The sequence below is a fragment of the Triticum aestivum genome, chromosome 7D (assembly GCF_018294505.1).
Source record: "Triticum aestivum cultivar Chinese Spring chromosome 7D, IWGSC CS RefSeq v2.1, whole genome shotgun sequence".
Lineage (NCBI taxonomy): Eukaryota > Viridiplantae > Streptophyta > Magnoliopsida > Poales > Poaceae > Triticum > Triticum aestivum.
The window spans coordinates 616,001,715-616,015,412 of record NC_057814.1 but is presented as its reverse complement, the minus strand read 5'-3'; the positions used below and the strand labels follow the sequence as shown (position 1 = coordinate 616,015,412).

Sequence of the window (13,698 nt, the reverse complement as noted above, 5' to 3'; positions counted from 1 at the left end):
CTTAAAATCATGCCCGTAGTCAAGTTCCCATATGTCCATTATGTAACCACAATACCATCTTTCATGCGATCCATTTGCACTCTAACATGCGATCGAACTTCAGCTTCTCCTTTTGACTTTCGCATTGCGTCCTTGCATCGACAATGACCCGGCGGAGATCATCATCATCGGGCACTGGTTCCTCTTGATCTTCAGCAGCTTCCCCCTTGCAGCATCATTGGGCACATCATCTGGTCCTCTTGATCTTCAGCAGCTTCCCCCGTTGCAGCATCACCGTATTCAGGGGGCACATAGTTGTCATCGTCCTCTTCTTCTTTGCCGTCTTCCATCATAACCCCTATTTCTCCGTGCCTCGTCCAAACATTATAGTGTGGGATGAAACCCTTGTAAAGCAGGTGGGTGTGAAGGATTTTTCGGTCAGAGTAAGACTTCGTATTCCCACATGTAGGGCATGGACAACACATAAAACCATTATGCTTGTTTGCCTCAGCCACTTCGAGAAAATCATGCACGCCCTTAATGTACTCGGAGGTGTGTCTGTCACTGTACATCCATTGCCGGTTCATCTGCGTGCATTATATATAATTAAGTGTGTCAAAAACCATTACAGAACATCATGAATAGATAATTAAGTGACCAAATTAATAGAAGTTCATCATCACATTAAAACCAAAGTACATACATAGTTCTCATCTAACAACATGTAGCTCTCCAGAGCATCTAATTAATTAAACCATACATTGAAACTATGTAAAACATTTCAATGCGAAAACAAATGCGATCATAATCGCAACCAAGGTAACAATTGATCCAACGGCATAATGATACCAAGCCTCGGTATGAATGGCATATTTTCTAATCTTTCTAATCTTCAAGCGCATTGCATCCATCTTGATCTTGTGATCATCGACGACATCCGCAACATGCAACTCCAATATCATCTTCTCCTCCTCAATTTTTTTTTATTTTTTCCTTCAAGTAATTGTTTTTTTCTTCAACTAAATTTAACCTCTCGACAATAGGGTCGGTTGGAATTTCCGGTTCAACCACCTCCTAGATAAATAAAATCTATGTCACGTTGGTCGGCATATTTGTCATGAACAATAAATGAACCAAATAGTTATAAAAAGATAATATATACCACATCCGAATCATAGACAGGACGAGGACCGACGGGGGCGGATACCAAAACCATCGCACTATGTAATAAGAAGGAATAATAAAAGTAACAAAATTAGACAAGTATCTATCTAAAGTAAGATTTTTTTTCTTTCAAAAAGAAGATAAGAACAAGAGGCTCACCACGGTGGTGCTGGCGACGAGATCGGCGCGGACGATCGGCGGCGGTGAAGACGGGGACGGGACGTGACGGACCGCTAAACCTAGACAAATCTCGGGGAAAATGGAGCTCGGAGGTCGAGTTTCGAGAGGAGAAAGATTAACTAGTGTGGCTCAGACATTTCATCGAACACCTCATGTGCATAGGAGGTGAGCTAGAGCACCCAAATGCCCTCTCCTCGCCGGCCAGAAAAAACAGAGCACTGTGGAGTGCTTTGCTGTGGCGATGGGGTATATATAGGCAACTCATTTGTCCCGGTTCGTGGTAGAAACCGGGACTAAAGCTCAGCCTTCTGTCCCGGTTCGAGCCACAAACCGGGACCAATGGTTGTGGGCCAGGAGCGAGGATCATTGGTCCCGGTTCGTGCCTAGAACCGCGACAAATGGGTCCATACGAACCGGGACCAATGCCCACGAGGCCCCGGCCGGCCCCCCGGGCTCACGAACCGGGACGAATGCCCCCATGGGTCCCGGTTTGTGACTAAACCGGGACTAATGGGCTTGCCATGCCTGAACTAAAGCCCTATTTTCTACTAGTGGCCATGCAAATCTAGATACCGACATGTCCCATGGTTCCAAGAAACAACATATCTTCGCGCCGCGCCCTCATGGAGCTTCTTGGGTTGATATGGACGCACACGACCAGAATCAATCCAATCCAGTATCCTTGGGCAAGATCTCCGGCAGCAGTTCCGGAACACGTCGACGACCAGATTGAGGAGGACCAATCATGCAGATCTTTGCCGTGATGTGATAAGAGCACTAGGACCATCACCACACTGCTGCTTCCACCATGTCGACACCATCGCCACCATGGCGGGGGAGTAGGATACCGGCCTGCGCTGCCCATAGCCCACGCCGCTGGCGGAATACGAATGCTAGATCCAGGCACATCCTGATCCACCGCCACCCCCTCGCCCGCATGATCCGCTGGTCCTGAGTGCTCTCACCCAACTCCCGTGGGGGAACGAGCGCGCCCTGCACCATCCCTCGAGCCGCCGGTCCCGAGCGCTCGCAGCTATCTCCCGGGGGCCGAGCACGCTCTGCCCCATCCCCGAGCGGCAGCTCCCCGCTTGAGCGGCCAGGCAAAGATCCACATATGGGCCACCACCCTGGAGGATGCCCATGTATGTTGGCCCTCCTCGACGCCCAGATGTAGAATGAAGGAGAGGCTCCCGATACCCAACATGATGGCCTCCCTCCTAACCATTGCGCCAGGAGCTGAGAGGCACCAGATCCTCGCCGCCCCCTTTACCGGCGATGCCCGGCTTTGTCCAAGAGCGGCCTCAGGGGGGCTACGAGGGGCGGGAGCGGGGGATAGGGGCAGGCAGGGCGGTTAGGGTTTCGCGCCCTGGTCACCTCCTCTAGGCGACGGAAGTAGTGCATTTTTTCCTAAATCTAAATACTTGCAACTCGTTCACTTCTGCCTACAATCAAACACTCATTTACATGGATCTGGCAAAGAAGTTAAAGCCTATACAACTCGACTTTTTTTTTGAAATAAACAACACACTTCGTCAATTAGATATAGCAGTTACATCATCAATAAGATACAATGTCATCCATAGGCTCCTCACACCAATCCCTAGTATCGGAAAATTTCGCTGGCCTCGCGAATTCATGAGCGGCCTTATTTGCTTCCCTACTACAATGCTCAAACCTAGTAACAGGAAAATCACATGCCGTCCTTCATTTTTCATTGTGTGAATCACTTCCATATTATCAGAGTTGATTATAAGGCGATTGCAACCCACCTTCTGTGCAAGGATTAAGCCAAACCTTAGAGCCAGTGCTTCTGATGTTATTACATCGGCACACCAATCGATCCTCCAATTTCCGCCAACAATGAACCTTCATTTGTCATCTCTGAGGACAGCCCCCGCCGTGACCCTAAGCAGATCATGATCAAAAGAAGCATCGACATTCAGTTTCACAAAACCCATAGGAGGTCTGCTTCATCCCCTTTTTTACTAGTTGCCTTAGGGGAGTGTGCATTAACATAGTTCGTCGTTATAGCACGAGCCCCCATCGAAGTTTGATATGCATCTTGAGACTTTCCTTCATGAACCAGTTTACGTCTATCCCACCATAGATACCAAGTTGTTACAACGATCAATTCATGTGTGTTCTGGAGGCCCAATATAGATAATTCTTGGTCTGGCATAAGTAATAACATTCAAGAACTATCTCTCCCACCCGATCGATAGCACAAACTCTATTAATCACCTCATACAATCCTAACTTGTCCCAAACCTCTTTCACCTTCTACCACCAAGACATGTTTTGTGTCTTCTGGCCCATTTGAGCATGATGGACAGATGGATGGAACTTTCATGTGTCTATTAGCGAGCGTCACACGACAGGGGAGAGTACCATGCAATGTACACCAGACGATAATTCTTTGTCTGGCCTATACAACTCGACTTCATTCTTGTAACAAACTCAACTCGGTATTTCCAGGTCATCCAATGCCTATAGAACTCAACCCAACTCTCAGCAATCTCTTCTAGTGCCTATAGAACTCAACTCAGATCTCAGCTATCCCTTCTTCCTTTCTTGTCCCATAACCACAAGATTGGAAGCGGAGTGTCTTGCTTGAGTTAGACCCCTACAAAAAGTAGATACACTTTGGACGTGTCTACCGAGCGGCCTTGGCTCAGTAGCACTCCATGGCAGCCTTCCTTTTTAGTATACTTTTGTCCTAATCAAATAAATTAGGAAATAGTTTGTCCTCCTAATAAGAAAAAGACAAAGATCATACAACATGTTTAAACAAAATTGGAAAAGCACACATGGGAACAACTGTGAACGCATTTAATTCGGATTTTAAAATTTTAGAAAAGTCATAACTTTTGAACCGAACATCAAAATTTAGATCCGCTTTCACAGTTGAAATCCTCGGGATGTGCTCTTCGAAACTAGATCCCACATGAGTATGTTTCGACAAACTTCTTTGTGTGCAATTTTGTCTCGATTTTATGCAACTGCCCAGATGTTGATGTGCAACTACCTAATAGTCGATGTGCAACTTTCTCTCTATCCATGGATGTGCAATTTTCATTGATGGCACCTCACCCCAAACTACCCACTGAGATGTGCAATTTCGTCTGTTGTCCCAGTCAACTTCTTAGTAGTCGATGTGCAACCTTTTCCCTATAGTTGGAAGTGCAATTTTTACTGTTTGCCACCTTAGTCAACTAGCAGTGGATGTGTAACTTCGAAAACTGTCACGGCCAACTACCTAATGGACGATGTGCAACTTTTCTCCATTCATGTGGATGTGTAGTTTTCATTGCTAGCACCCCTTCCCACCCACCCCACTAGTGAGATGTGCATCTTTAGGGTCTCACTATAGACAACTTTTCTCTGCCCTCATGGTCTTATGGATATGCATCTTTTCACCATCCAAAGATCCATGTCGGTGAGATGTGCAACTTTATCTGCTGCCCCAACCAACTGCCTAGCAGATTATGTTCAAGTTCGCATATTGCCCCCGCCAACTAAAACTAAATATCCACAAGTATGAAGGGGAAGGAGTTGCCCATTGACTACTATAAAATTAGCTAGAATAATAGAGTAAGTTGCACATATAGCTAGAAGGTAGGTGGGGCATGGTACGACAGTAGTGAAAACCTATATCATCTATGAATAGAGAATGGGAGGGTTGCACATCGACTACTAGGTAGTTGGCCTGGTAGTAGACTAGTTGCACATGACTAAAAATTGGCTGTCATGGTTGCTAGGTTACAAATCTCATAAGAATTTTGATCATGTAGCTTTACAAAATGGTTTTGAAAAAAGTTGCACCATGCTATACTAAAATTCCACGATGTAGTAATAGAGTTGCACCATATAGCACCAAAGTTGGCATCAATTTTTTTTCTTCAAAACATATCCGGGATCTAGTTTCAAAGATCTCGTCTCGAGGATTCCAATGGTGAAAACGGATCTGAACTCTGACATATGGTTTGAAAGATATGACTTTTTAAACATTTGTAAACTCGAATAAATGCATATGCACATCCAACAGACATGGAATTAAGAGCATCTCCAGCCTTTGGGGGCGAACCGGCGCTAAAAATCTGCCTGAGGGCGATCGGGTTCCCAGCCGACGCCCCCAGGGTCGGCCCCAGGCGCCTGTTTTAATTTTTTTTGAACATTTATTCGACTAAAATTCGGCAAACGGGACAAATATTCGGCGAAACAGTACATTACTTCGGCGAACTGAATTAGTTTTTTACATAGATAAAATACATAGAAAAAAACAAAGAGGCCGTGACTACAGGCCGAATAACGCGTTGAGAGAGGCGAAGTCGCCCCCGTCGCCGCCGCGGCCATTGTCCTCGTCGTCCTTCTCCTCCTTCACGCGGCCGCCCTGGTGGACCAGTGGCGGCGCTATCGTCGTCGAGGACGACGACGCCTCCCTCGTCGCGGCCACGGCGCCGAGCGGCGAACTGCTCTAGGGCGCGGCGCTGGCGCTCCAGCTCCGTGCGCGCACAGTCTTCACGCGCCCACTTCAAGGCCGCCGCGTCATCGAGCCCTGGCTCCGTCTTCACGCCGGCGAGACCTGGCTCTGTCTTCACGGCGGAGAGCCTCGGCTCCGTCTTCGGCTTGACGAAGCGGGGAGGAGCCGAGGAGGACGCGCGCCGGCCCTCGTTGATGACGATGCCGGCGCTGCGGGTGCGCCGGTCGAGCGGCGTCTCCGCTGGCTCGGCCTTGACGCTGAACAGCGCCAACGACCTGGAGGAGTGGGAGGAGGAGCGGGAGGAGGAAGAAGAGGAGCCGGGCCTCCTCGGCATCCTTTGGCCGCCGCTCCGGCGGGGGAACGGGGCGGCAGGGTACCTCAACGGAGGACGTCATGGAGCGTGTGGCCGGTGGCGCCCCACCACAGGAGGTGGCCATCGCTGTTCTTGGTCCCCCGCACCACCGGCGCGTTGTTGGTGGAGCCCAGCCGATCCGCCTGCCGGCGCCGCCCTCGAGGTGCTGGAGGACGTCGTGGAGCGTGCGGCCGGTGGCGCCCCACCACAGGAGGTGGCCATCGCTGTTCTTGGTCCCCCGCACCACCGGCGCGTTGTTGGTGGAGCCCAGCCGATCCGCCTGCCGGCGCCGGAAGTACGCCGCCCACGCCTTGTGGTTGCCGGCGGCGTACTGCGGGAGGGCCCGCTGCTCCTCCGTCGGCGACGCCCGCACGTGGTCGACCTCGTCGGCGAAGTAGTCGGCGCGTGCGGTGATGTCGGGCAGCGGGGGAATGGGGACGCCACCGGCGCTGAGCTTCCACCGCCCCGGCGCGCGCATGTCGGGAGGCGTCGGGACGTTGGCCTCGAACAGCAAGTAGGCTCGGCCTTGACGCTGAACAGCGCCAACGACCTGGAGGAGTGGGAGGAGGAGCGGGAGGAGGAAGAAGAGGAGCCGGGCCTCCTCGGCATCCTTTGGCCGCCGCTCCGGCGGGGGAACGGGGCGGCAGGGTACCTCAACGGAGGACGTCATGGAGCGTGTGGCCGGTGGCGCCCCACCACAGGAGGTGGCCATCGCTGTTCTTGGTCCCCCGCACCACCGGCGCGTTGTTGGTGGAGCCCAGCCGATCCGCCTGCCGGCGCCGCCCTCGAGGTGCTGGAGGACGTCGTGGAGCGTGCGGCCGGTGGCGCCCCACCACAGGAGGTGGCCATCGCTGTTCTTGGTCCCCCGCACCACCGGCGCGTTGTTGGTGGAGCCCAGCCGATCCGCCTGCCGGCGCCGGAAGTACGCCGCCCACGCCTTGTGGTTGCCGGCGGCGTACTGCGGGAGGGCCCGCTGCTCCTCCGTCGGCGACGCCCGCACGTGGTCGACCTCGTCGGCGAAGTAGTCGGCGCGTGCGGTGATGTCGGGCAGCGGGGGAATGGGGACGCCACCGGCGCTGAGCTTCCACCGCCCCGGCGCGCGCATGTCGGGAGGCGTCGGGACGTTGGCCTCGAACAGCAAGTAGGCTCCCCACTCGTGCAACGAGCGGCGGCTGAAGCCATTGGCCGCCGCCACATCGCCGGGGAACCTCTCGCCCATCGTCGCGGCTGGGCACGAGGAGAGAGGGGAGCGGCGCACGGGAAGAGAGAGGAGAGAGAGGAAGAGCTCGAAGGCTGTGGGCGGGGTGCGGCCACAGGCGAGGGGAGGCGCTGCTTATATAGCAGAGGGGGGGTGTGGGCGTCGTGTGTACGCGTGGCGAGAGGGGGTGCGTCGCCGTGCCGTGCCGCCCGTGAGGAATCAATGAAAGGCTGACCGGCGGCAGCCTTTGCATTGATTCCCCGCAGGAAACCGACGCGTTGTGAGGACGACGAGGCGGGGGGTCGCTGACGGAGTGGGCCCGCAGTTCGTTCGCGCCAAAATCGATTGCCCTGGCGTGCTGGGTTCGGCCTAGGTCCACCAGCGCCAGTTTTGGCCCAAACTGGCGAAAAACAAGCTCCTGAGAGGGGGGGGGGCTATTGGGGACGCGGCTGGAGATGCTCTAGATGTGTTGACCTTCCAATTAGTACATGTCATAAAGACAAAATTTGAACCACAAAACTGCTTGCATGCTTGTGTGAGAGCTGCTCGGTTCCATCAAATAGTGCGTACACACTTTTTAGATTTCAGGATACACTTTTGCCGTGCAATCCCATGTTGTATTATATTTCTAGCACGTAGTCCAGTGGTCAATTGCACAATGCACTCGGCGCGTGCATATGAGCGTGGTATCCTAACCTTAGAGAAAATGACAATTCCATATGTTTCACCGTCAAGGGGCGACGGAGCACGTGACAGAGATGTCTCACCATTGATAGAAAGCAGAAATAAGAAGACAACAAATGTTCTTTCTACGGGCAAATATAACATCATCAGTTTGACAGTACAAGGTTACTTCGGAACCAGGGCACAACAGGGATGTCGAAACAGCATGCGTAGAAGCATCGGAAAGCGGCTGACGAATTCTAGGCCATGCATAATCTAGTCCATCCTGCCCTTGAGAATTCGCTCTTGAACTTCGGTCGGTGTCCTGCAAACCCAAAGGACAAGATGCCAAGGAACTAGATCAACAGTCGGTTAACAGTAGTGGTCAAATGGCTTAAGCGTGGATGCAATACAGCTTCAAGCTTTCTATCCATGCATTCTTTATTGTTTTCTACGTACTGATTTATTTCCAGACAAGGCGGGTGCCCCATCAACAATACAAGGGTCAAACTATGAGCCGGTAACAGAGGTGAGTAGTGAACTTACACAATTAGAACATAGCCTCCCCACCCACTGAGGCAATCGCGATCAACTGACGACAACAGGGCTTGTGATATGGTCTCGAAGAGTTCCTCGGGTTCCTTTTGCCATGGAAAATAAGGTTGTGTCAGGTCACTTCTATATCACACGAAATGATGGTAGAAAAGTTTGCAGCCTAAAGTACAAGGCAATGGTAACCGAAGGAACAGTATAAAATATAGCAGCCCCACAAGAGAAATGTGACTTTGATGTATCCCACGATTTCATCTCACAAGAACAAGTAAATAAAGCATGTTGCACTGGCTAAAATTGGCAATACAAATGCGTACCATGTTCGGTTTGTACATGGATTCACAAGCACCATACAGAGATTCTGATGCTGTCCCTGAGACAACAAAATCCTTAGCAAGTTCCCTGCATATGAATAAATATCCACAATTAGCTTGCAAGAAGATGACTAGATGAGTGTGGAAGGCATAACGACATCTACAAACCATAGTGATACCCAGCGGAAAGCATAATTAAGTGATGTACTCTATGAAACAGATGAAAAGTACCAGGGTCTCGTTTCAATATGGCTAAGAAACGTACGAATGAGAAGGGGAAATGATTGCCAGCTTTAGTAAAGAAACAGCTGAAGGGAGTTTACCACTGCCTAGCATACCAATTATATGGGACAGAGAGATTGTGTCAATTGTGTGGTATTGGTTGGTGAGTCAAATAAGCAATATTCTGGGTAGTGATATGCTCAACAAAAATTCCCAGAAGAAATTAGCCATGTTACTACTCATGTGGGTATACAAATCAAATCCTCTATGTGCTTTAAAAATCAGGTTTTTCACTTTGGAGATAGAAGCAAAATAACCTCCTGTCATGGTTAGTCATATGAGCCAATTTGTTGATGATTTACTGATTTTCCTAAGTCAGGTCACTTTTGGCAAAGTTGAAGAACCTATATATAATTTAAAAAATTGTAAAGGAAACTTTCCCTTACCCCATGAACCAAACCAGGCATAGTACTCAACAAAGTAAACGGTAGCAATGAGAAGCAGATAATCAACCAGAATACCATGTGTATGAAATACATGGAAAACATATGTGCAGAAGGCAAAAGCATACACACACAAAAGAAACTGATACTTACTTTGCACCAATGCAGTCCATGGTACAAATAAATGGCTCGTCATCCTGTCCAAGTCCAGCAATAATTGGCTGGCAGAAATACGGCCCAAATCTGGAGTGTTTCATTAGCACAAAAAAGTTAGATTAACCTCTCTCCGTTATCAAATCATATATAATGAAGACACACGGTTTAGCATAGATAAGACATAGGTCAATATTAGTATGAAAGGCCAACGACTGAGCTCACTACTATATGCAAAGGCTAACTATCACGATGCCAGAAGTCGTAATTACTGCATAGGTAGAAACAATAAAGAATCATGCTTATCAATCAGAAATTGTGGTTTATATCTAACACAATTGGCCAGCTAAACACCAGGATTTTCACTGTTGGAAAAAGGAAGCTCTGGACTTATGGTTCTAGTTCCAGAAGTGTCCAGATTTACTTTGTAAGCTATCTATAAATTTTATTGATGCTCAGCTAACATCCTACCCCTGGATTCTTAATAAGAAAAAGTAACATTTGTATATATTGCAGGTTAATAACTAACATGTTAAAAGTATCCTAATTAGCTCTTTAGTGGAAAAGGACAAAGGGGGGGAGTCTAAAATGTACATGTACTACATCATTGCATATCCACATGTAGCTCTTAAGTACAAGTAGTACTACACCCTCCAAAAGGTCACTACACTGTAAAATACTGGATAGTACTTTTGAGCAAATTTGCAAGCTATAAACCCTGCGGAGATTTATATATATCTGGCACAAAATGAATCACTTGATAGTCAAGGTAATGGCGCCTGCTTTGCAATTGTGTTCTTACTTCTTAGTATACGCCTATATGTTCATACAGGTCGTAAACATTAGACTAAGCATAAGCTATATGGTGATGCTACTTATTGCCAATGTCTATGCTGTCATAAAACTAGCTGCCTCTAATCACTCTACAGTTTGTATACCAAAGGTCTTATAAGCGACCTAAGAATAAATGAAGCCTGGAACAAATTGCTACACCAACATATAACACTACAGTTAACATGTCCAAATTTTCATCTTTCTGCACAAGTGAATAATAATTCGATAAAATTCGGGCTGTGGTCGCACTAGTGGTAATAACCCTCACCTCTTCTCGTAGAGCATGGAGGAGACGAGGCTGGCGAAGGTCTCGGGCTTCATGTCGCGCTCCTCCCGCAGCTGGTACAGCTTGTGCTTGAACACGAGCCGCTGGTACCTGCGCGCCGACGCCAACAAACAAGCAAACAAACAAACCCTAAGCAAGACAAATCGAGCAGAGGCGAGAGGGCGGGGGGATCTGGGGAGCGGCTCACAGCGTCTGGGCGTCGGAGGCGAGGCCGGAGAGGCCGATGTAGAGCTTGCCGTGGATCTTGAAGACCCGCTGGAAGTCGGTGGCGACGGTCTGCAGCTGCACGCCGAGGCGGCGGTCGCTGGCGATGGCGAAGCAGTTCTTCCCCACCATCGCCACCACCGCGGAGCCGTTGTACTCGAAGATCTGCGCGGGGGCGAGGGGAGCGGGCCGTCAGACGGGGGGCGAATCGAGATCTGAAAGGAGGCGGCACGGGGGAGGTCAGGGGTACTCACCGACATGGCCGGAGTCGCCGGAACGGGGGCCGCCGAGTTCGATTGGGGGAAGGAGGAGGAGGGGAGGGGGTCGCCGCCGCTGCTGGTCGGGGGAAGTGGGCTTATGCGGCCGGGGTGGGCTTCTTGCGGAGCAAGATGAAGAAGAGGCGTTCGGTTCGGTGCCGCCGGACCGGAGTCCCCTGCTGTTCGACCCGGGTGCGGCTTGCGACCGATGGACCGACCGACCTCATCTTACTTGGATTTAAGGGGTTCGAAGAGGATCAACTTCCTTGCGAGTTAGAATGCCACCAATTCTCTCCAATTCCCACCCTCAAAAAAAAAAAAAACTCTCCAATTCCCTTGGGAGGGGAGAATTATTTCCCCCTCCTCTAAAATTCGTTGCCTAGCAGCCGGATCATAAGGCAGCTCGTCTCCACCAATTCCTCTCTGCCTCTCTCGATAGAATGCCCTGGGAGATTGTTTGCGGCAACGGTGGTCGACACAGGCCTTGAAGTGCATGGATCAATATATGGGCCTAGTTAGTGACCAATTTCTCTTTGTTTAAATTACTAAGCTCTCACGGGTTGGAGCTCGTAGGAGCGATCGATTTGCCTGGCTGCCCTCGATCAATTTCGACCAGGTCGTGCGTTGGGTAAATTTGCCCACTAGTGGATCCGTTTGGTTAGCAGTCGGGGGGTCTACGGAGCTTTCTTGTGCCTTGGGGATCTGGGGTGCATGTGGCCATCTTCGTCGACCTTTGGTCGCTATATTTTTCCTTCGTGCCGCCCCACTTGCCAGGAAACGTGTCTTTGTGGGCATGGTGAGGAATCAGAAAAGGGGGTTACCCCTGCGGCGGGCGAGTAGGCAACTTCATTGTGGGGTGCAGCGGGCGAGATGTGTGCCCCTCCCTCGCAGGGCCCCTGCACGGTTGTGGTTGTGTCTTCTCACTTCCAACATGTTGCGACGGGTGGGCGGCGCCTGTTCTCTTTCCTTCTCCAGTGTGGCGCTATGTTTTATCAATGGTGTGGTTGCGGGGCAAAGGTATGGATCGCGATAGGCGTACCATTCCGCCTGTCATCGATGCGGCTTTTGTCCTTCCTGTTCAACTCGGGTGCGGCTTTGCGACTAATTGATGGACTTGGGTGTATGACCCAGTTTTGTAGGTTATTATTTCAAAAAGTTCTTTTGTGTTGCAAATAACCTTTCCGAAAATGATTGAGATCGCGTAACCGACCGCGCGTGCCACTGTGGGGGCCCACACATCGCTCCACCTTGTAACTGTTCTCCTTCTCTCCAGGCCATTCATCCGGTTTCTCCTCTGCGTCATCCCTCTCTCACCATCTTAGGCCCACGGCACCCGCTTCCCCTCCTGCTCGTTGGGCCAGCACTACAAGGTTGGGATACGCCACGAGCTGCCGCTAAGCATCATGGATGTTGCGAGTAGCCATACTACCACGAGAAGGGCACCACCTACGCTGCAAGGTCACGACTACGGGTCATCCCAAACATGGGGAATGAACCTCTTTCAACGGACAATCATGTCATGGAGTTGGTGCAAGAATATATAGATCCACCAATGGTGGAAAGTAACAACATGCAAGTGGATTTGCTGAATGAAATCTACAAAAACACAATTGATGTAAGTCATACCATGTCTTGGCTAACTTGAGAGTGGCATAGCTGAGGTCCATGTGATTCATCTCATCCATGAAAAGTAACACAAGGTTCCTTGAACACGAAAGCTATTTATGCTCTGCAATCTATTTAAGACGCGCCTCTAAATTATGTGTACATTAGTTTTTTTTTACTTGGAGTATAAAATAAAACGAATGTTTTGGGGAATGGTACATCTCTATTATCAATGACGACATATAATAGGAACATGGAAGCACACCTGCTCAAGGTGTTGGAGAGAGCGCCAGAAGCTCGGGCTCACGCATCCCAGTCGCGACCTACTGCCGATACTACCATGACGTAGGCGCATGCAGGATCTCGACTCACTTTGCCATGGATGTTAGGTTGTGTAGTATACCACATTGGGATTTATTGAGGGGTAAAGACAATGTTTGTTTAAATCGTGTCGTAAAACACAGAGAAGATGCTCTTTTTTCCAGTGATTTGTTTGCTAGAACAGTCAGTGGAAATTGATTGATTTTTTTTTTTGCAAATAAAAGTCGATTGATTTGTTAGAATAGCTGGCAAATTTGTTGAATAGTGGCTTTTTATAGCTCCTGTTTGCAACCTTTTAAACATGTAGAAGTAGGTTTCTAGATTTTGTCACATACTGATAGAAAATCTGATGCCCTCAAGTCTCAACTCAAATTTGAGAACATCCGTATGAAACCTGGTAGTCTGAAATTTAATGAGAAATTCATGTTTGCTTGCAAGTTGCAACAGGCTGTAGTATATCATCTCTTTGCATCATGAAGAGCCAGCCCTCC

General features: G+C 49.6%; 1 protein-coding gene across 1 annotated transcript; it reads right to left on the bottom strand.

Annotated features, from left to right (window-relative positions):
• Window positions 1-8,139: 8,139 nt before the first annotated feature.
• LOC123167383 (proteasome subunit beta type-3) lies at window positions 8,140-11,503 on the bottom strand. Its single transcript, XM_044585225.1, has 7 exons — window positions 11,279-11,503; window positions 11,008-11,189; window positions 10,803-10,910; window positions 9,701-9,790; window positions 8,886-8,970; window positions 8,563-8,657; window positions 8,140-8,341 (listed from the first exon to the last, which is right to left on the bottom strand). The coding sequence occupies exons 1-7, from the start codon at window positions 11,282-11,284 to the stop codon at window positions 8,293-8,295; spliced, it is 615 nt and encodes a 204-aa protein (XP_044441160.1). The 5' UTR covers window positions 11,285-11,503; the 3' UTR covers window positions 8,140-8,292.
• Between the last annotated feature and the right edge of the window lie 2,195 nt (window positions 11,504-13,698).